Genomic DNA, 24,409 nt, shown 5'->3' on the forward strand with positions numbered 1-24,409 from the left:
GTAAAACACGACTTGGTGGCGCTCAAGCACAAAACGGTCTTGCCGAGCACACATTGATACGACGAAGAAGTAGTAAGTAGACAAAGAAGAAGATGAGCTGCTAATGCTGCTTGCCAGTTAGCAAAAAGTGTGTGAATGGTTTTGGCCATAGACATAATATGTCTATGGTTTTGGCAAGCACGTAAATACTGTCTCTCTTCTCCTTCTGTGTGACAAGCGAGTGTCAGAGGCGTAAAGTGTCACAGCACCACCTTGTGTACTGGGAGCGCATCTACTGAATGTGCACGTTCACTCTGCGCATCGCCAGTGAAAATCGCTTGGGTGTGAACACTCAAGACGCGCCGAAAAATGTCACGAAAAATGCTGGCGATAAGCGTGCCCGCGATATTCGTCCCGGTGTGTACAGGCCTTAATGTTAACTAATGAAACCTTATTGTAAAGTGTTACCAATGAAACAAACACATTCGCAATGTGTTTCAGAGTGAAGCGCGGCACTGTGTTCATTTCCACAAGCAGCTTATGAAAATAGTGTTTTCGGTGTCTCTTAGTGGCTGAGTTTGTACTGCTCTCAGTTTGCGGTAAAACTCTGAATAATTCACTCAACCAATCTGTTCAAGTCATCTGAGTCATTTATGAGGAAAACTCCACTGTGTGTGTTGCAGGGATTCTGCTGTGGCTTCATTTGAAACTTTATTTGTTGGCAATATGGACCCTATTCACATTTACAGTGTTCTTGAATTTGAAATAGGGAAACTACAGCCAATTTGATTGTTGCATCTCAATTTGCTGCGAAAGCTAAAGAAAAAAAATCCATTATAGCATTTCCAAAACTTTGTAAAGGAGGAACAAAATGTAAAGAGACTGATCAAATAGAGAAAAAAAAAATTCAAATTTATAATAATTTCCTCAGCTGTTGTCTTAGAAACAGCCTTGTAGCTGTTAACTAGTTTTTTTGTTTTTTGATGTGAAGGTAAAATATAGTGTTAGAAATGTAAATTTTTTTGACAATGACAATGTTAATAACTGTGGAAACACATTATCACAGTCTGTGAAAGAGTCCACCGTTTCTAAAAAGCAAGTTATTCAATATTAACATGTTTATTGAAACGCTGTGTAAATGCAATAATCACACAATTGTGCCATCTTCTTACTCCAACAATTCCTCAGAAACTATTATTGCTAGTTAAAATGTGACATTCTCAAATTAATAACTAGGTTGGCAGATTCAAAATTTTTGGTGTTACTTTCAAGGTTCTTTCGACGCTCCTTGTTTTTTTCTTATTTAAATACTTCTTCCATTTACATACATGTTCTATGTACTATTCTAAAAAACTGGCTCATGTGATATTGCTTTATTAACAGACTCAATTCTGTTTGCATGAGCCACTTTGAAGCTGCTTCTGGTTTCCGACCAAGAATCATGACACTTTTGTAAGCATTTTTGTGTTTGTTTTAGTTGAAGCTTTTGTCTTGTTTTCAAATGGAGAAGATAAACAGGGGCAGACCGGTCAAGGTCTGACCCCTGCATTACATGGCAGAATTTTAAATTAACTACTCAACTCTAGGAAAGCACATCTGGATTAAGCAACTTCAGCTTCAGTTCAAAACAAACATCTTCCGTTGAGTGGTCCCATCCTGACAACTGCGGATGAAAGAAACGTCTCAGGAGGGGTTTTGTTTGTTTTGGCGAACCTATGATTTGTAGACCTCAGCAATGTAGCAAACAAACCCTGAAAAAGCTACTCAATTTTGGGTAGAGCAGTACTTCCCAAATGTGCAGAGAGGTTGTGCTGCTTTGGGCTGGAGTTAATAAAACACCTGAACCTTTCTTTCAAAGTAGGACTTTGACAATATCAAATTTTGAATACCGTCGCTAAAATAATTCACAATTATGATATTAATCAAACTATTACGTTTGGGGAAAAAAAAATCTGAAATCTGAAATTTGTTTTCACAACAAAAAATTTTTTAATACAAGTTTAGGAAAGTAGAACGAGAGTTTGTAACCATTACTGTACAAAAGCAGAACTTCCTGTCGATCAGCACTTCCTGCAGACTGGGGAATCTAACACTCCCACACTGGCGGGCAAAATTTTCTCAGGTAAAAGTAGAGTGTCACACTTTTGCCTTTCTCCTCCAACATGATGTTGTGCGACAGCAGCAGCTGCACACTGTGGCTGTGTCCGAAATCGCCCCCTATACCCTTAAATAGGGCACTAGTTGAAGGGACAGCCATTTATAGTGGTGTCCGAAACCATAGTGGACGTTATTGAGTGCACTCAATCAATCCCACAATGCACCATAACAACAAGTGTACAACCAATGTACTGTGAGTCGCACACCTAATGATTTCCTGTCTGACCAGAAGATGTCCGATTACTGTTTATACATGCTAGTTTCCATGACAGAGTTCATGATAAATCTTTTCATTACTACTGGAGCTTAGACTGGGTAAACCCAGCCTGATCTGCCGGCGATTTGATTTGCCCCCTGCAACTCAGTCTGGAAACCTGTACATTCATTTCTACTGCTTCGGTTACACTTTTGTAGGAACCAATCACAGACTGGCAAGTTATTGGCAGGTTTAACACAATGACGGATAGAGAAGCGATGGGTCGTAGCCCGTTGATCACATCTCTTGTGGTCTGATTGATTGGTTGAAGGACTATCCAATTGCGTACAGAGTCATTTGAATTATGCTCGTTGATCACGCCTCTTGTGCAGTAGAAAATACATAGCAGACTCCCCAGTAGGGCTGAACGATATATCGTTATCGTATCTATATCTAGATATGAACTTTCAAGATATTACTATCGAAAAAAGCAACGATATAGATTTCCCCTCTCCGCGCTCGCCCTGCATACAACTCTGGCAGTCACAACAAACATCAGTTTTACGAGTGCCCTTGAATGCACCGCTAAAGCCAGCGCGCACACACTACCAGGGACGTGGGAACTATATCGTGAGAGGGGGGGCGGCGTTTCCATGGTGACGCGTCATTGCTTGTCACATGACACCGCAGCAGCAACTGCGCTGAATGAATGATGATCTGCTTTTATGTCATTTTTTTCCTTTTTTATTCAGAATATTCACAAATGTGTTAGCTATGGCATGAAATATCTGATATTCCGATTGTCAAATACATGCAAGTGGAAGTATATTGTTGTTTAAACACCTTTATAACGATCGCGTTAGTTGAGCTGTATGCGCGATGGGCGCTGCCGTGTTATTTTGTGCCGCAGACGCAGTTCAGAGAATCGGATCTGTTGGATTTACAACCTCTATGTTACAACACGTGAATTCATCCACTTCTCCCGAAATACTTAAAAGTAAGTGGCTGGTGAACTGGGAATAGAATAGAGTAAACATTGAAGTTACTTACACAATGTGTATCTGATATGAATAAAACGTGTCGAATTATAATGGAAAGGATTATTATTACCTCTTCCATAGACACCAGTGTGTATTTTACAAACTCTAAATGTATTGTTTTTTTTAATACTTGAATTGTGAATTTATATGTTTGAAATATAAATGTTGTTGCACTTCAATGCACTTTCAATGTTCCACCAGCTGCTGCATTTGTTATTTATTGTTAAAGCAGAGCTGCAGTAAAAGGTTTGATTTGTAATTTATTTTTTGGTAATTTATGTTAATGTTGATGACTTGTTCTTAAAAATAAAACTATACTTACCAAATTTTTTTGTATTATGATGTTTTTATTTTTCTGAGAAATGCTTGGTTTTCACCGAACACGTAACGTTAGTCATATCGTATTGTATCGCTATCGAGATATCTGGCATGAAAATCGAGATATGAAATTGTCCATATCGTTCAGCCCTACTCCCCAGACCAATGTTCAATCTTAAATTGAGCTTGGTCTGGTGATAGCCAGACAAACTGGGGCTGCCAGTTTGCTACGTTTCAAATAATTATTAAACAGCAAGCACAAACTATGCAAAAGCGGCAGCCCTTTCGGCGGACTCGTTCACATTCACCAAATTCACATTTTCATTCACTCTCTCAAGTGGAATATATTATTGGAGTATCGTGTAATTTTAACATGACATGAATACACTATATTGGCAAAAGTTTTGGAATGCCTGCCTTTCATGCACATGAACTTTGATGAAATCCTATTCTTAATCTGTAGGGTTTAATATGGAGTTGGCCCACCCTTTGCAGCTATAACAGCTTCAACTCTTCCGGGAAGGCTTTTCACAAGGTGTAGGAGTGCGTTTATTTTTGACCATTCTTCTAGAAGCGCATTTGTGAGGTCAGGCACTGATGTTGGATGAGAAGGCCTGGCTCACAGTCTCCGCTCTAATTCATCCCAAAGGTGTTCTATCGGGTGGAGGTCAGGACTAGGGGTCGACGATTATCGGCGTGGCCGATTATCGCCGCCGATATGAAGCATTTTTATGGTTATCAGTATCGGTCATTTTCAAAACCGATTTGCCGATAAAATAATTTAATTTTGAAATGCGCGCGATCTGGCTCTGATCCAGCCACCTCTGTCAGAGCGCACCGCTCTGTGACCGAGACTAATGACCGCCCATCACTCATCTGATTTGTTGGGAGTCACGAGTCCGGCCAATCAACATGGAAGGCTGAAGGCACTGAAAATGTTGCGCTCTCACCCCGAAAGCACTTGCTAACAGGAGCTGCGCTGCGCAGTGATCACACAAAGGTAAGGCAGCAGTGATCACTATCAACTTGTAGTGATACATGAGTTAACGATCGTCTCCATCTTCAATCAGATACTTCAAATTCCTTTTGAAAAGATCACTGTATCCTCGTAACGTTAGTCTCTCTTGATGGTAACTGGGACTCCAGAATTCCATATGCACGGAGATCACTACACTGAAGTTGCAAAACACCTCAATATAATCTATTTAATGACAAGCAACCCCGTTTCCATTTATACTGTGAATTCCCAGTCAATGTCCATCATTGCAGTGATAGCTTTAACGGAGTTTAGCTACTTGGAACAACAGCATGAGCGTTGAAAATAGCCTCACATCGGTGCTAGTGTAACTAAAACCGGCAAATTTTAGCTGCTCGCCATTCGGCCATCTTAACGTTATTTTGTGAGTATCAACACGAATGTCACTCACGTCTGCTGCCGCTGCGGGTTATTTGTGTTCACATAGCTTCACTGAACAGCGTCCATTAGGGCTTGTACTCAAAAATTGTGCATATTTGGAGAAATTTTGCTTTGTTCTCACATGATATTTCATAATACAGAATACCATTTCTATTATTTCTCACTGAATTATGCGATCTGATGAGCTAAGAGCGTTTAGATCGAGCTGTCTCTGATTTGCGTCAGTGATATCCGCGCTCTCTCATTTTGAATAGCTGTCAATCTCACATGGCACGTTTCTGGCTGTCCTGTACACTTCCTGGTTTTAGCTCCGTAATAAACAGTAAAACAAAAGCTTCTACACAAAAAATAAAGAGAATCAATAAACACACAAATAGACTACGGGTTGTGTGTGATTTTCATGCGATTTGGGGTATAAATAAAGCAAATAAAATGCTAAATATAACATATATTTAGCGTGTGTGTGTGTGTGTGTGTGTGTGTGTGTGTGTGTGTGTGTGTGTGTGTGTGTGTGTGTGTGTGTGTGTGTGTGTGTGTGTGTGTGTGTGTGTGTGTGTGTGTGTGTGTGTGTGTGTGTGTTTATTTAATCCATTGATGGTCACTTCTTTAAGGTTTACAAAATGTTTACAGAATGCTGCTGGATGATCCATGCACTTTTTATGTTATTATTCTAAATATAAATGTTGTTAATATTAACAGTTCTTCCATTCTTTCCATTTCCATTTTTTCTTCCGTTTTTCTTCCATTAAAGATATGGTAAAATAATTTAAAGGGAGTCTTTGTCAGAGGCCTTTTTATTCTTAATTTTGACATCAATTTTCATTTTCACACTAGACACATATCGGTTCAAAATATCGGTTATCGGTCTACTTGATCTGTAATAATCGGTGTCGGCATCGGTCCTGAAAAACGCATATCGGTCGACCCCTAGTCAGGACTATACCAAACTCTCCCATTCATGTCTTTATGGACCTTGCTTTGTGCACTGGTGCGCAGTCATGTTGGAACAGGAAGGGGCGATTCCCAAACTGTTCCCACACACTTGGGAGCATGAAATTGTCCAACATGTCTTGGTATGTTGAAGCATTAAGAGTTTATTTCACTGGAACTAAGGGGCCAAGCACATCCCCTGAAAAACAACCCCACACCATAATCCCCCTCCACCAAACGTTATCATTGCCACGATGCAGTCAGGTAAGTACCGTTCTCCTGGCAGCTGCCAAACCCAGACTCGTCCATCGGATTGCTTGACAGAGAAGCGTGACTCTTCACTCCAGAGAACATGTTTCCACTGCTCTAGAGTCCAGTGGCGGCGTGCTTTACACCACTGCATCTGACACTTTGCATTGCACTTGGTGATTAAGGTTTGGATGCAGCTGCTCGGCCATGGAACTGTTCTTGAGCTAATCTGAAGGCCACACAAAGTTTGGAGGTCTGTAGCTATTGACTCTGCAGAAAGTTGGTGACTTCTGCGCACTGTGCCCCTCAGCATGCGCTGACCCCGCTCTGTGATTTTATGTGGCCTACCACATCGTGGCTGAGTTGCTGTTGCTCCCAATTACTTCCACTTTGTTATAATACCACTAACAGTTGACCGTGGAATATTTAGTAGTGAGGAAATTTCACAAATGGACTTCACAAATGATTGTAGAAGCAGTCTCCATGCCTAGGTGCTTGATTTTATACACATCTGGCCATGGAAGTGATTGGAACACCTGAATTCAAAGATTTGGAGGTATTTGGTGTTCCAATACTTATGCAATGCAATATAGTGTATATTACATTTTTTAAATATCATGGTTATCGTCAATACTGGTCTATTGCAAATCCACTATATCAAAGAGTCTGCAATCTTTCTCTACATCGTCATTCTTCAACCAACTACATTGTAAATCACTGACATATGCAACAAAATTTCATGCTAAGTGTCTAAAGGTCTGCCATGACGGATTTCACTTGCCAGTGATTAGGCAAAATAACCGGTTAAACATAAAAACGTTTAGTGTAAGGGTATATATATATATATATATATATATGTATATGTATATATATATGTATATATATATATATATATATATATATATATGTATATATATATGTATATATATATATGTATATGTATATATATATATATATATATATATATGTATATGTATATGTATATGTATATGTATATGTATATATATATATATATATATATATATATATATATATATATATATATATATATATATATATATATATATATATATATATATATATATATATATATATATATATATATATATATATATATATATATATATATATATATATATATATATATATATATATATATATATATATATATATATATATATATATATATACACACAATGAGGAAAATAAGTATTTGAACTTGACTCCCACTTCGAAATCATGGAGGGATCTGAAATTGTCATCGTAGGTGCATGTCCACTGTGAGAGACATAATCTATAAAAAAAATCCAGAAATCACAATGTATGATTTTTTAACTATTTATTTGTATGATACAGCTGCAAATAAGTATTTGAACACCTGTCTATCAGCTAGAATTCTGACCATCAAAGACCTGTTAGTCTGCCTTTAGAATGTCCACCTCCACTCCATTTATTATCCTAAATAGATGCACCTGTTTGAGGTCTTTAGCTGCATAAAGACACCTGTCCACCCCATACAATCAGTAAGAATCCAACTACTAACATGGCCAAGACCAAAGAGCTGTCCAAAGACACTAGAGACAAAATTGTACACCTCCACAAGGCTGGAAAGGGCTATGGGGAAATTGCCAAGCAGCTTGGTGAAAAAAGGTCCACTGTTGGAGCAATCATTAGAAAATGGAAGAAGCTAAACATGACGGTCAATCTCCCTCGGACTGGGGCTCCATGCAAGATCTCACCTCGTGGGGTCTCAATGATCCTAAGAAAGGTGAGAAATCAGCCCAGAACTACACAGGAGGAGCTGGTCAATGACCTGAAAAGAGCTGGGACCACCGTTTCCAAGGTTACTGTTGGTAATACACGAAGACGTCATGGTTTGAAATCATGCATGGGACGGAAGATTCCCCTGCTTAAACCAGCACATGTCCAGGCCCGTCTTAAGTTTGCCAATGACCATTTGGATGATCCAGAGGAGTCATGGGAGAAAGTCATGTGGTCAGATGAGACCAAAATAGAACTTTTTGGCCATAATTCCACTTAACGTGTTTGGAGGAAGAAGAATGATGAGTACCATCCCAAGAACACCATCCCTAGTGTGAAGCATGGGGGTGGTAGCATCATGCTTTGGGGGTGTTTTTCTGCACATGGGACAGGGCGACTGCACTGTATTAAGGAGAGGATGACCGGGGCCATGTATTGCGAGATTTTGGGGAACAACCTCCTTCCCTCAGTTAGAGCATTGAAGATGGGTCGAGGCTGGGTCTTCCAACATGACAATGACCCGAAGCACACATCCAGGATAACCAAGGAGTGGCTCTGTAAGAAGCCTATCAAGGTTCTGGCGTGGCCTAGCCAGTCTCCAGACCTAAACCCAATAGAGAATCTTTGGAGGGAGCTCAAACTCTGTGTTTCTCAGCGACAGGCCAGAAACCTGACTGATCTAGAGAAGATCTGTGTGGAGGAGTGGGCCAAAATCCCTCCTGCAGTGTGTGCAAACCTGGTGAAGAACTACAGGAAACGTTTGACCTCTGTAATTGCAAACAAAGGCTACTGTACCAAATGTTAACATTGATTTTCTCAGGTGTTCAAATACTTATTTGCAGCTGTATCATACAAAGAAATAGTAAAAAAAAAATCATACAATGTGATTTCTGGATTTTTTTTTTTTTGATTATGTCTCTCACAGTGGACATGCACCTACGATGACAATTTCAGATCCCTCCATGATTTCTAAGTGGGAGAACTTGCAAAATAGCAGGGTGTTCAAATACTTATTTTCCTTATATATCATCATACTTATATACACATTGACAATACAATCCCCATATATATATATATATATATGGGGATTGTATTGTCAATGTGTGCGTAGGGATGTAGTTAGTTTTAAAATAACAGTGTCTGGCCCCAGTGTGTTGAGTCAGCTCTCTTCACAAAGACATGAGAGATGACTCGATGGTGTAGAAGTGCGAAATGCAACAGGACTGCATTATGGGAAAACAGAGAAAGTGACAGCAAAAGGGCAAAGAGAAGAGGCAGCGGGCCTGGGTAACCTCAGCCTGAAAAGTGTGAGCTCATAGCATGTATAGAGCCAGACTGAGCTCAAATAAACAGCCGTGTGCGCAAGAGCCAGACCTCAGCCTTATCAAGCAGACATGAAATGTGCTGCGCTCTTGAACCTGATCGGAGATCATATCTCCACAACCCACAGCCATCATAAGGGTGGTATGTAGCCTTAAATGGGTTGACACACAGTTGCCAAGTTGTCCAACCTACGCATGAATGAATACAAGAGCAAGTATACAGTTTTTAGGCAAACATCCAAACGTGTAGCCTATCAAAGTATACTCCATTTTATAGTGTGCTCAATACATGCAGACTACAAAGTTTCATCTTCGTCTAGTGTCTGCGCTATTTCTCTCCATAAGTTATGGCCGATAAATATATCTTGGTACTCTTTTAAACTAGACTTGTGTGTATATCTTCATCCCCTCACAGGAGCGCTCGTAAATGCCGGCACCTATTGTTGTTGCCTTCTCCGGTATTTAGTTTTTTTGATAGTGAAAAAATTGGTGGGTCAGTGTTGACAACTTGTAGAACAACTATATGGAGCAAAAAAATTCAAAGTGCATGTTGTGGGCTGCATAAGGAGTATAAAATGGGGTCCGGGGACCCGTAGGGCTGCAAGGGATTGACAGGGGTTCAGTGAAAGTCAATTCATAATAAAATATTTAATTAAAATTAAAATAATAATAATAAATTATTCAAATAAACAAGTAAATAAATTAGGTTAAAAAATATATCTAATCTATAAGTCAATTATTAATCTATTAAACAGATTAATTAAATTAGATTACTTTTTTGTTGTTGTTGTTGTATAAACCAAAGTATATTTTGGGCTTAAGGCAACCCTGGAAACACACCATTCAGTTAGAAACAACATAAAACCATAATGATCTTGAGAAGCAGATAATTCAACAGTCAACAAAAGACGACAGGGATATTAAGCCAAAACAACGCGCGCGCGCACGCGCACACACACACACACACACACAAACCTGAACACCATCCAAACAAGGCAGCGTTTACAAGATCTGCATCACATCACAGAAGATTTGTAAAGAAACTGAGGCATGAAAGGCCCGTTTGTGTTGCACACCCTAACTGAGAAAGTGAGGAGAAGCTGTGAAAACACAAGCAGTCTGAGAATGAGTGGTAAATGCAAGTTGTTACAGGCACTCTGCTATCTATAATAATCGGTGGGGAAACATGAGCGATGAGCGAGGGTGTTGTGATCATGCTCAGATGACATTCTGAAGACGTGACAAAGAGAGAGTCTATACTGTACATGAGTGTGTTCCACATCAGTGAAGCACAGCGCTTGCCAAAGATCGTCTGTGGCTAGACTTACATTCAGGTAAGGTCAGCATGTTACAACATGAAGAATGTGAAAATAATATTACACAAGTCTATTATTTCTTATGCATGTGTGCCAGTGCAATTGTATCACAAAAAGCACACTAAACAAAGTACAAGTCTGCACCTACTGCAAAGATGCCAAGTTGTACTTGCAATCATGCAGTTTCACAATATGCTGTGATCAGTACAAAGTAAAGCATTCGTTTGTGTCAGGCCAGGGAAAGGGCACATTGAAGTAAAACAATCGGCCAAATTAGTTTTGTGATTCAGAAATCAATGATTCAGATCCTGTGATGTCAACATTATGGCATTAATAATAATAATAAATCATAATAATAATAATAAGACTCAAGAATATACTTGGAACGGACCATCATGCAGTCATTTATGCAAAAAAAAAAAGATCTCTATCTGTAGCCCAGGTTTGTGGAGTGCAGCTTGCAGGCGAGGTTAAGTGGGTTTGACTATTTGTGGCCGGCCATGATTGGAACGATAAACAACACAAGCAGTGCTGGCAAGTCCTATAACCCTCCATATAACCAACCTCTGGCCTTCAAACGCAACACAAAATGCTAAATTTACTTTTTCAATGTTTCCAGATGAATAAAAGGGATTTTAAGGGTAAATTAAATGAATACATTTTCAATGCATCTTTAAAGATAAATCTTTTGTCTATAGTTGTTTTCAGTGAAAGCGTAAATATAACTTTGATAAAAATTGAAGCAAGTTTAAACAAGTTATTAAACATACCAAACATATTAGTAAAACAATGGATAATGAATTATTGTGAGTCATTTTTACTATTTTGACATGTTCAGAGTGTCACTTAACCCTTTCAGGGATTTCATTTATATACAGTGCCCTCCACTAATACAGGCACCCTTGGAAAATATGAGCAAAGGCAGCTAAGAAAAGCAATTTGCATTGTTTATCATTTTGATCTTTCATTTAAAAAAAAAAATAAAAAATCACAAAAATCTAACCTTTCATTGCGTCAAGTAAAACAATTGAAAGTGGGGGGGTATGGTCTCATTATGAACTCAGTAAATGCCTTTCTCCAATGTATGTTGGCCACAATTATTGGCACCCCTAGAAATTCTTATGAGTAAAATCTCAAGTATATTCCCAATATTTACATTTTTTTTAGCACACCATGACTTCCAGGAGTATAAATATGAGGAAACACAAAGGCCAAATTCCCTTAATCATCTATCACAATGAGTAAAACCAAAGAATATAGTTCTAATGTGCAGCAAAAGATTTTTGAGCTTCATAAAATAGTAAGTGGCTGTAAGAAAAAGCTAAAGCATTGGAAATCCCCATTTCCACCATCAGGGCAATAATTAAGAAACAACTAAAGATGTTACAAATCTGACTGGAAGAGGACATGTGTCTATATCGTCCTAATACATAGTGAGAAGAGTTTGAGTGGCCAAAGACTCTCCAAGGATCACAGATGAAGAATTGCAAAGATTAGTTGAGTCTTGGGGCCAGAAAGCCCCCCAAAAAATAATAATTCAAACCCTTACAAAAATCCCCACATGTTGTTTGAACTCCAGCATATCCATTTTTTAAGACACGACTGGAACTTAAAAAAGGGACCTGATTCTATGATGAGATGAAACATACAAAAAAGGGTTTGGAGCAAACAGGGATAAAAAGTATCCCATGCCCAGAGTTAAATATACTGATGGATCTTTAATGTTGTGGGCCTTTTTTTGTTGTTGCTGGAGGTCCTGGACATCTTGTTCATATACATGGCATCATGGATTCTAGCAAATACCAACAAACTGGTAAACAGGACAAAGATCAAAATCAACATAAAAATATGTCACTGAGCACAAAATGAAGCTTCTGCTATGGCCGTCCCAGTTCCCTGACCTGAACCCTATAGAAAATGAGTGGGCTGAACTGAAGAGGAGAAGCACCAACATAGATCTGAGAATCTGAAGGATCTGGAGAGATTCTGTATGGAGGAATGGTCTCTGATCTCTTGTCAGGTAAACTCCAAGACTCTGGACGTTGCAATAATTGTGGACAATGTGAACTAGAGAAAAACATTTATTTTATTATGAGATTTTCCCTCCACTTTCAATTGCTTTAATTCAATGAAAGGATAGAATGTTTTTCAGTTTTGAATGAAAGATCAAAAGGATAAACAATGCAGATTTATTCATTTTCACAGCCGCCTTTGCTCAAATTTACCAAGGGTACCAATATTAGTGTAGGGCACTGTATGGGTTTATGAAACCTGTGCATTCAATCATGCACCATTTAAATGAGAATATACAACTGGGTATAAAGTTTTGTTTTGAGTGGTGATTATTATCGAATCATGAAATCTGTAGATACCCAGCCCTACTTTAGAGTTTGAATGAGAGTTTAGAGTTTTGTGACATTTAAAACTGGTGGACCAGCAAGATATAGTGTGGATATAGCTAACTAGCATAACGCTACTAAAATAAAAAACAAATAACTTAATAGTCTTCTTGTCGAAGAACACTGTTGACAATCTCAACTGGTTATCAAATAATCTATTAAACAATGCTTTATTATGCACCTGGCTAGATATAGGAATTAATTAAAAAATGTTGCTCACTAACATGCTTTGCAGCCACTGTGAATGTTTATCTTGCTTTGAGTTCATACTGGTAATGCATGGTTTAGAAACGCTGCCCTTCTTACATTCATTCACTCTCCTGAAAACTATTACTGCCTCCTCTCGTCCCCAGACCCCTTGGTCCCAGGGCCAACACAAATAGTCTCTGCATCGCTCGTATGCGGAGCTGCCGTTAAACAGGCCTGCCAGAGCAAAGTGCTGGGTTTTCCTGAAACCCCCTGATTTATGCACACTGAAAGCAGAAACGCAGACACACTCCTGCTCGCACAGCAGGCCACATTTCATGATCCAAACCTTATCGTGAACACCCATCATGCAGTTATACAAGAAATGTTTTTCATTGATTTCAATTATTAATGTCACGTAAACACCAGTTCTGACGTGAATCGTAACAGGACATGACAATAATGAAGAATGAGAATCAGAGCTTCAGCAGAGAGGAAGATTTTCAGTTCAGCATAGAGGATTAAAATAAAGGCTAAGGTTTAATAACCATTCTAGAGTCCACACCACGGCATTGTTTTGGAAGTTCAGTCACAAAATATACATCATGAACTGTTTTTTTTTTTAGATTCTGTGTTCAAAATGACAGTGTGAACGCCAAGCGATCCAGGACTAAATGTATCGTTTTCTTTTTTGGTCCAAGAGAACCGAACAACAAGTGTGAACACACCATCAGAATGATTCTTTTCCAGCTGGTGGATGACAAAAACATTGACAGCCAATTAGAATCCACATGACTTTAAAGACCTCAAGCATTTAAAGCAGCAGGCGTGCTTATAGTTAACCAAATGTTATCGTTCTTGGTGTGAAAAGGTGGTCTTAAAAGCCAATAAGAACATATTGTTAATGTAAGTGGGATTTTTGCCCAATGACATTTCATTTTGGGTGGAGTTAACTATCATGACCCTACAACAATAAAGAAATTGATCATCAGTAAATAACGACAAAATTTGCATTTTGTGGTGAAATTTTCATTTGAATTTCCCAAATTGGGGGTTATGAGATCGTGATGTCAAACATAAATTAAATAAAATAGTAATTATAGAAAATGTTAATAAAAAGGTAATATAAATACACAGTGTTAGAGTGACATGGATACTGGTTGTTAATCTCAGGATGAGGCTATCTGGACTGAGTTTAATGGGGCCTAGTACACATTGTATGATTTTGGGCTGTTCCAGATGAAAGATGACCAATCGTGGCAATCTGTCATCATGGATCCTAAACAGTGGTCCTACGTCATACATAGAGGTTCAAAGATGGCTGTTGTCACGGTCTTGCGACCAGAGATAGCCTGCAATAATTTTCTGACAGTGTCTACTGACATCTACTGACTAGCCAGTAAAAATGCAACATGAAATGGCGTATTGATCAACGCGACATGTAGCCTAGAAATCTGCCGCGAATGTAGTCTAGCAACTCTCGGTAGACCTGAGAGCTGGAAAAACCAAACTCTGGTCAGGCCAAACACAGCGTGTATAGAGTCGGTGGGCGGGCTTAACATAATGATGGCACGTCACGGCAGAGTTGCGGAGGTTCTGCGTGCTACTCGTAAACAAAGAAGCTGACAAACAGCGGTCTTTTGAATCGGCTTTGGCCGCGACTCTGGAAGACTTGGGGTTAAGCTTTTCTTTGAGGAAAGAACAAAGAACGGCACTGAAGTCATTCTTAAGAAAAGCAGACATGTTCGAAGTTTTGCCTACCAGATACGGCGAAAGTCTATCAACTAACGTTAGCTCGGCTTCACCTTCTTCTTTGCTCTGGTTGGTTGTGGCGGTCATGGCGCTATCCAATTGCATGCAGAGGGAATTTGAAAGACAACCGTTTATCCCGCCCATTGGATTGAGCCCTGTCAATGGTGAGTTTCCAGACCCAACATCTTGATGTGGGTCTGGCTTGTCAGGCTACGCGACATGGTGCTAAAACTTAAAACTACTTACCTTAAGCTCCATTTGCAAAATGTATGCCAAACTGGCCTTTATTCCCTAGCCATGACCGCATCCAAATACTCCTCTTCCGCTTCCTCCTCTTTTTTTTCAGCATACATAAAAACCACAATAGCCACAGTAGGATTCATCTTGCTCTATTTGTTTACCACATGCTGACGACGTTTTACTAACTTGCGTCTTAGCCTACGATTCAATAGGTGTATTCATTGTATAGCCTACACACGTCGTACACCCAAGTTTATTAGACCCATGTCGTACAGTGTGATTTGTAATGATCTTATAGGATTGCAGAAATCACAAAATCTGTAGCAGGCACTACTATACCTTCAGCTGTTGGCAGTCCTCCGCTTTGGGCCTCAGCTAGAGCCTCAATCTCTCCAGACTCCGACAGGTTCACGTCAGCCACTGCAAAACAGAGAGGAGGCTGTTAGTGCAGTATTAAAAGTATTAAAGTATTGTGCTAAAACAACCAAGGGATAAAAAGGAAGATCAGTTCTCAAATGATCAGGACGAATATTCTGCCCGTTTCTTTAGTATAATCGAATATGAAACTTTAGCATCTGTTCAGATAAACACAGTAGAAGCAACTTGTAGAATTTGTAGTTCTAAAATATACACAATAGTAAACCCATATTAGAATTCAATACACTTTTTTTATATATACATAAACATGCATTTCATACCGTGACTTGAATACACCTTTTCTACATAGTCAATAACTAAACTAAGTATTTTTGTGAGGCATATGAACACAAATGTCTGAGTAGAGTAATAAAACTTGACAAAAAATAACTTTAAAATGGTAATTTTTCACAGATTATACCTATATGAATACAAAGACATACATATTTCCAAGAAGATGGCATGTTCATTTTTAAACTATATATTCTTTAAAGATTTCTTATTTTCATCTTGGATCATATTTTGTACACACACACACACACACAAACACACACACAAAAAAGAAAATATAAGAAAGAAAATATCAGACTAAGAGTAAGGGTCTCTACCCTGGAAAAATCACCAGATGCGATGCAAGCAAAAGCAACTTTATCTAAAACATCCTTCATCTGTTCCAAAAAGAGCATCATATTTATCATAAAACACTCTGAAGATCACATTACTGCTGACGGTGTAGTTCTGAGATGCTACATGAATACCCTACATTTAGTTAATCACACAGCCAACATGAGTGGAGTTTAGATGGTAACTGGGCCGGTGTTTAACAAGCTCACTGTATGTGGTTAAGGGCAAATTACATCCTTGTTTAACAGTGTGGAATGACTTCCTTCTGAGACTGAAAACAACGTGAGAACCATTACATATGAGAAACAAGGGGCATAATTTATGCTCAGTTAATATGATGTTGCAATACACCCTCAATTATTTCTTTGTTTCAACTGTTCCAATAAATTAAATTGGGTTTTTTTTTCATAATAGGCAAATTATCCTCAAATAAAAGAAAGCTGGCAATGTGCGTGTTGAAAACCACATTTGACATGCTATAAACAGCTGGTCTAGTGCTGTAGTCAAGTTCGAGTAGTATTCCATAATGCACTGCAAGCTGAACCATTGAGTGATTAGGGCTCATCCACATAGTCCTAACAAACACACCACATGGAAGACATTAGATGGGTTATATTTCACCCAAAACGTACTGCAATACAGTAATGAAAATGATCCCTTCCTGTTTCTTTATTTACAGCACTACCACAATGCATCAAATATATATTGTATAAAGCAATCAGATTAGGTGTTTGGGTGTGTGTAAAGGTGCCAAAAGACAAGTCATCCAACTATTCATGCATAATATACATTGACTATTTAACATTCATCTGTGCTAAAGCAAAGAACTGCAAGGATTAGGAGTATCCTGATGAAGTTGATGGTTCTCCTGATCAAACACTGATTCTTTAAGACTTTAAACTGTCCATTTTATGCCATCCAGAATACTTATCTTCCATAAACACACACAGATGGTGTCTTTCAGAGCCGGCAATGGACACTAAGGTTAAAAAAATACACATTTTTCTTGTAGTTGAGAAGTTCAATTCGCCTATAAAATATTTGAAACATTCCAATGGCTGAAATTAATGCACAATCCAAAAGCATGAGTCAGATAACAGAAAAAGGATGCTTTTTGAATGTACACATTTTACAAGAATCCATTAGTGGATTATTAATGGAATCAGCACCACAAAAAGCACAGCAGAACTGGAAAGGTTTCAGAAAAACGTCTCAGGTTATGACTATAACCATAGTTCCCTGAGAAGGGAACGAAACACTGCGTCCACTAGGGACAGCTTTGGGAACGCCCACAGCGTGATAGCGTCTGATGCACGTATGTCAACTCAGCCAATGGCGAGAGTGAGCGTCACGGGCGGGTGACGTCACGTCCAGGAAAGGATAAATATACATCCGGTCCGATCGCACTTCAGCTAAACTGCCGAAGCAAGGGATCACAGGGATGCAGGGAGTATGGCAAAGGGACGCAGTGTTTCGTTCCCTTCTCAGGGAACTATGGTTATAGTCATAACCTGAGACGTTCCCTTTCGAGGGAACTTCACACTGCGTCCACTAGGGACAGCTTTGGGAACGAAATACCAAAACGCCATAATACCAAATGCCTGTCGTGTGAAACTGTGGCACATTCAAGACAGGAGCACTGAAGAACCTGGAGCACATTCCAGGTCAAGATCATAGTATCTCACAAACGTAAGAGGCGAGGACCAACCGGCCGCATCGCAGACTTCTTTGAGGGAAACCCCCGATACTAAGGCCTTAGAGGCCGCCATACTCCTAGTAGAGTGGGCTTTGACAGCTAAGGGACACTGCTGATCAGAAGACCCATAAGACAGTGAGATAGCCTCGACTATCCACTTGCTCATTGTATGTTTGGACGCAGGGAGACCCCTGTTCTGAGGTCCAAAACAAACAAACAATTGATCCGCTTTCCTCCACAGGGCAGCTCTGTGGACATAAGCATCCAGTGCTCGCACTGGACATATAAGGTTCAATCTTTCCTGGTCTGGATTAACAAATGGAGGAGGACAGAGAGCCTGCAGCACTATAGGCCGTGGAACATTGGTTAACACCTTCGGAACATACCCTAATCTAGGGTAAAGGAAAGCTTTAACCATCCCTGGTGCAAACTCCAAGCACGAAGGGGATATTGATAAGGCCTGAAGGTCTCCTACTCTCTTAATAGAAGAGATGGCAAGAAGGAAGATGGTTTTCAGAGTCAGAAACTTTTCTGAGATGATGTTAAGTGGCTCGAACGGAGCCGCAGATAAACCTTCCAACACTATAGCCAAATCCCAAGTAGGAACTCTAGTGCGCACCGCAGGCCTCAGCCTCTTAGTGCCACGAAGGAAACGAGTTACCAACGGGTCTCTCCCCACAGTAATACCATCCACATGGGCATGGTAAGCAGAAATAGATGAAACATACACCTTTAGTGTAGCAGGGGTCAACCCAGAGGAGAATCGCTCTTGTAAAAAATCTAGCACTGAACCAACAGGGCAGTTGACTGGATCTAAACGTCGTTCTTGACACCAAGAAGTGAACAACCTCCACTTCAGGGCATATAGTCTCCTCGTGGATGGAGCTCTGGAGCTAAGAATGGTCTCCACTACCTCAGTAGAGAGACCAGACTCTATGAGCTCAGCCCCCTCAGCGGCCAAACCCATAGGTTCCACATTTCTGGGCGGGGGTGAAATATTGAGCCCTCCGCCTGAGATAGAAGATCCCTCCTTATCGGAATCTTCCAAGGTGAGCCATCGAGCAGTGTTACAAGGTTCGAGAACCAAATCCGGCTCGGCCAGTAAGGAGCTACTAGCAGTAGACTTATCCCCTCCCGGCGAACTTTCTCCAGAACTCCCTGGAGCAGAACAACTGGGGGAAATGCGTACAGACGCCGCCTCGGCCACGTCTGTACCATGGCATCCAGTCCCAGAGGAGCTGGATGTGTCAACGAGAACCAGAGTGGACAGTGCGTCGTATTCTGAGACGCAAACAGATCCACTTCCGCCTGGCCGTAAATCTCCCAAATGAGCTTCACCACCTCGGGGTGAAGTCTCCATTCCCCTGGCCTCAGCCCCTGTCTTGACAGGATGTCCGCTCCAATATTCTGGGCCCCCGGGATAAAGATTGCTCTCAAGGAGAGTAACTTCCCCAGAGACCACAGGAGGATCTGGTGCGCTAGTTTGCATAGTGGGCGCGAACGCAGACCCCCCTGACGATTTACATAGGAAACCACCGATGTGTTGTCCGTACGGACCAACACATGATGGCCCCTCAGGTCCGGGAGGAAGAACTTCAAAGCATTGAAGACTGCCATCATCTCCAGGCAGTTGATGTGCCACGAAAGATGATGGTCCCCCCACAGACCCTGAGCTGAGCGGCCTTCCATTACCGCTCCCCAGCCCGTGAGAGAGGCATCTGTCGTCAGGGTGACTCGACGACATAGTGCCCCCAACACCGGACCCTGGGACAGGAACCGGGCTTTCTTCCATATGACCAAGGCGCGGAGACACCGCCGCGTGATCTTGATCATACGAAAAGGGTTCCCCCTCGGGGAAAACCCTCTGGTCCTGAGCCACCACTGTAAGGGCCTCATGTACAGCAGGCCAAAAGGAATCACGTTGGACGCCGCTGCCAATAACCCCAGCAACTTTTGAAACTGCTTGACAGTGAATGACTGGCCTAGTTTGACTCTCTTTATAGCTGACAGAATCGCAGCAATGCGCGTGGGTGAAAGCACTGCCCGCATTGCTACAGAATCCCAAACCACGCCTAGAAAAGTGGTCCTCTGTACTGGAGGAAGCACACTCTTCTTCGCGTTCAGTCTCAACCCCAACTTTTGAATATGCGCGAGGACGACATCTCGATGCCGAACCGCCATCTCCTGCGACTGTGCCAGAATCAGCCAGTCGTCTATATAGTTCAGAATGCGTATGCCCTGCAGCCTGAGCGGGGCCAGAGCTGCATCTACGCATTTCGTGAACGTGCGGGGTGAGAGAGCTAGACCAAATGGAAGAACCCGATACTGGTACGCTTTGCCCCCGAAAGCGAACCTCAGGAACTTCCTGTGTTGTGGAAGGATGGAGACATGGAAGTATGCGTCCTTCAGATCTATTGTGACAAACCAATCCTCGGATCTGATTTGGGTCACAATCTGACTTAGCGTCAGCATCTTGAATTTTAGTTTCCTGACCGTACGATTCAGACGACGAAGATCTAATATGGGGCGCAACCCTCCATCCTTTTTTGGAACTAAGAAGTACCGGCTGTAAAAACCCGACTCTCTGTTCTGTACAGGGACCTGTTCTATAGCCTCCTTTTTTAACAAGGTTTCTACTTCCTGTTCCATTATCAGAGCCTGCTCGGGACGTACTGATGTTACCAGCACTCCGTTGAAACGAGGTGGGTGGAACCCAAACTGAATTCTGTACCCCTTTTCTACCGTCTGCAGGACCCATAGCGATATATTTGGTAGACGTTTCCATTCTGCCAGAAAATCTACTAAGGGAACCAGCCTCTCGAGGCTGGTCTCTGATATTTCCACTGCAACCATCTCGGCGGCCTGAAGCGTACTGGCAGCACCTAACCGATCTGGCTGTGTTTCTAACCTCCTTGGAGGCTGCGAGTGTGACACCTTGTCCTGTGGACGCCGAGTCACGAGCTCGCTGGAAACCGCTGCGCCCCGAAGCACCAAGGGTGGCGGGGTTGGCAGAACGGTCCCCTGAGGGCAACGAAGTGGAGTGGGCACCGTATACTGAGGTGAACACCAATCCACCCCGCGGGGGGGCGCCCTCGGAGACCTGACGCTGCTGGCGTCAGGACCTCTTTTGGCCTGAAGCCTTCTTCGCCTGAAGCACGACCCTCAGGTCGGTCTTCGGCTTAGAAGGCTTCGGCTGAGAGTGCCGACCTGGCCCACCGTATCTCTGAGGTGGAGCACGAGATGCGACACTCTCTTTTTGCTGCTGCCTGTACGAAGAGCTAGACGGCTGGGGCTGCTCACGCCCAGCAGCCCCAGAGGGTTGGTGGCGGCGCGGGAGATATTTTTTAAAAGCCTCCGCTTGCTTTTTATTCTCCTGAAATCTGTCGACGACTTCATTTACAGCGTCGCCGAACAGACCAGCGGGTTCAACTGGCGCATCAAGGAGAAAAGCCCTGTCTTTATCCTTAATATCAGATAAATTGAGCCACAGATGTCTCTCTGTCGCCACCAAGGCTGCCATAGACCGCCCAATAGCTCTAGCGGTCTCCTTGGTGGCTCTCAGAGATAAATCTGTGGCCCGACGCAGTTCGCGCACTGCCTCAGGGCTCACTGTTTCGCCGCCATCCAAATCCCCCAGCAGTTCAGCCTGGTACGCTTGCAAAATGCTCATTGTATGCAAACATGCACCAGCCTGCCCTGCTGCCGTGTACGCTTTCCCCACTAGCCCTGATGTTGTTTTTAATGGTTTAGTGGGGAGCGTGGGGGCCTTCAGGGACGATGCTGACGCAGGGGACAGATAACTAGCAAGCGTCTGATCCACTTTAGGCATCGCCCCATAACCATATTCTTTCAGCCCCCTTATATCACTGTATGTTTTTACTTGAGGGCTGAAAAGACGTGATGAATATGGTTTCTTCCATGATCTACACAGCTCACTGTGTAAATCAGGAAAGAAAGGAAGACCCCGTGGTGAAGGTGACACATTTGACGTCAAAAAGCGCTCGTCTAATTTGCTTTTCGGACGAGCGCCTTGTTTCTCGGCTGGCCAATCAATATTTAACTTCGCCACAGCGCGAGTAATCACCTCCACCAGCTCTTCGTGTGCGGGGGAAAGAGATGGCGAATCATCTTCCCCCAATCCGACGCTCAACACATCCACCTCCTCAGAGCTGGAGTGTTGAAGCGACGGGCTCTCACTCTGGGCGGAAGAAGCCGCAGCGCGGGCTTCCGACACCAGAGATTGAGCGACAGATCTCCCGGGTGAAGGCAGAGAAAGAGCGCTCGCGCTCGTCTCAAACCCCGCCGAGAGATCCATCTGCGATCCCCATGATGTCCTTCTCCGCTGTGCCTCAGCAGCAGCGGGTCCAGAACCAGAGGGAACGCGATCCTGATCACCCTTCTCAAAGAGTGACAGGCGGGAGCGGAGCATGCGAAGCGGCAGCTTCTCACAATGCTCACAGTCAGCCCCCTCGAAGGCTGACAGAGCATGCTCCACTCCCAAACACATCACACACAAATCATGTGTATCTCCACCCGTAAGGAAACGGGGACACGGAGGAGTACACTGTTTGAATACTGATGCATTCGCCATTTTTAAACTGAGACTTATTGTGCTTTTGACGGACAACAATAGGTAGACAGAGACAGTTTTTCACACAGATCGCTTAGCTGAGGCAGAAAAGCTGAAGTGCGATCGGACCGGATGTATATTTATCCTTTCCTGGACGTGACGTCACCCGCCCGTGACGCTCACTCTCGCCATTGGCTGAGTTGACATACGTGCATCAGACGCTATCACGCTGTGGGCGTTCCCAAAGCTGTCCCTAGTGGACGCAGTGTGAAGTTCCCTCGAAAGGGAACAGCATTATCATAACAGCGTATTTCCTGCTCAACAGATGTGAAATTCAAAATGCTTCAGCACTATCAACGCAATTAAAAATTAAAATTTAGTGAAAAACTTAAAAAAAAAATTAACTAGATGGTCACATCAGGTCTCCCCATAAATGAGGAACTCTAAAGGACAATCACTATTACCTATATATCTTATATCTTATCACTAAATCTATGATAAGATATCTATCGCAGGCTATATCTTTTCACTAAAGTTATAATACTCTAATTCTATGAGAACAGGGAAATCGTCACTACAGCTATAACTATACAACATATAAGAATGATATCATTGGACTCACTATTAGAATTATATTTTTCCTGCTGATGAACGATAAAAGCATTTACACCCAATCAGAATCCACTCGATCTTGAACAGCAGATGCAATAACTGCAGTGCACGCTTACAATAAACACAACGTTATTGTCAGTTTGTGTGGATGCTAACATAGTTAAATATGAGTCTTAAATCACTAAGTCAATACAAATAATTAGGCAGATCTGTGTGTAGTAAAATTCTGAGAACAGCATATCATGCAGAAAGAAAAGGCTTGCTTCCATTTTTGTAGAACCACAATTACAGCTTAAAAAATTAAAACTATTTATTTAATTGAAAAAAATTTAAAACACATGTAGTTTAGCACCTCTGAGTACTGAACAGGTGTTTCTGCTCTCAAATAATGTGCAAAAGGATTTCTGGTCTTGGAAAAGCCAAAGGCACAACAAAGTGAATAATTAGGCTGAATTTGGCAAGGAGTTGTGGGAGCAAACGGAGATGAATATATGAATAAGCACATGTTGTTTGTCTGGAAAGCAAGGCAATTTACATGCACACCTGACTGACAAATAAAGACCAAGTTGATCATTTAGGCTTATTGTTCACAAATTCTCTATAACTGGTTTTGAGCTCGCTTAAATTTGCTTTCTGCTAATCGCCTCATTTGACTCATCATCATTTGTTGTACACATACTACAACAACACTACAACAATAATCTTACTACTAAATAAAAATTATAGTGCTTTAAAAGGTGAATTCCTGGATGCCCCAAGCTGTTTATTTGTAGATTCACATTCAGATTGCATTTTAAGTTAATATGAGCAATGATGAACTTTCTTAGTTTATCTATTTTCTTGTATCAGTTTGTTGAGCAAACCTTTGTAGAAAAGGTTATATAGAATTACTTACTATACACCAAAATAAGTTGTATGCATGTGCTGAAATGAAAGAAATCTCACTGAAGAGAACACTAATCCCTGTATAATGCCTTAGAAAACTTTAACAGCAAAATATAAAAATCAAAAACACTACATAGAGCTAAAACAATAGTTTTGTTCTCAATAACAAATATTTAAGTCCTCATGACCCCCCATGCTTTGACCCAAAATATTTTAAAATATATTTATAAAAATAGTTTTCTAGGACACCTATATTAAGGAAAACATTTATGAAAAACTTCTTAAAGAAGTTAAGAAATTTCTTATGAAAGATGTTTTTAAGAATTCTCTTGAAAAATCTTAA

General features: G+C 41.3%; 1 protein-coding gene across 1 annotated transcript in view; it reads right to left on the reverse strand.

Moving 5' to 3' along the window:
• Window positions 1–24,409, reverse strand: part of ror2 (receptor tyrosine kinase-like orphan receptor 2) — a 114,221-nt gene that overhangs the window by 21,622 nt on the left and 68,190 nt on the right. Inside the window, exon 2 of the mRNA XM_079804648.1 lies at window positions 15,602–15,682. Coding sequence (XP_079660774.1) covers window positions 15,602–15,682 — 81 coding nt within the window. The remainder of the gene's footprint in view (window positions 1–15,601; window positions 15,683–24,409) is intronic.

Source organism: Gobio gobio (assembly GCF_949357685.1).
Source record: "Gobio gobio genome assembly, chromosome: 22".
NCBI lineage: Eukaryota > Metazoa > Chordata > Actinopteri > Cypriniformes > Gobionidae > Gobio > Gobio gobio.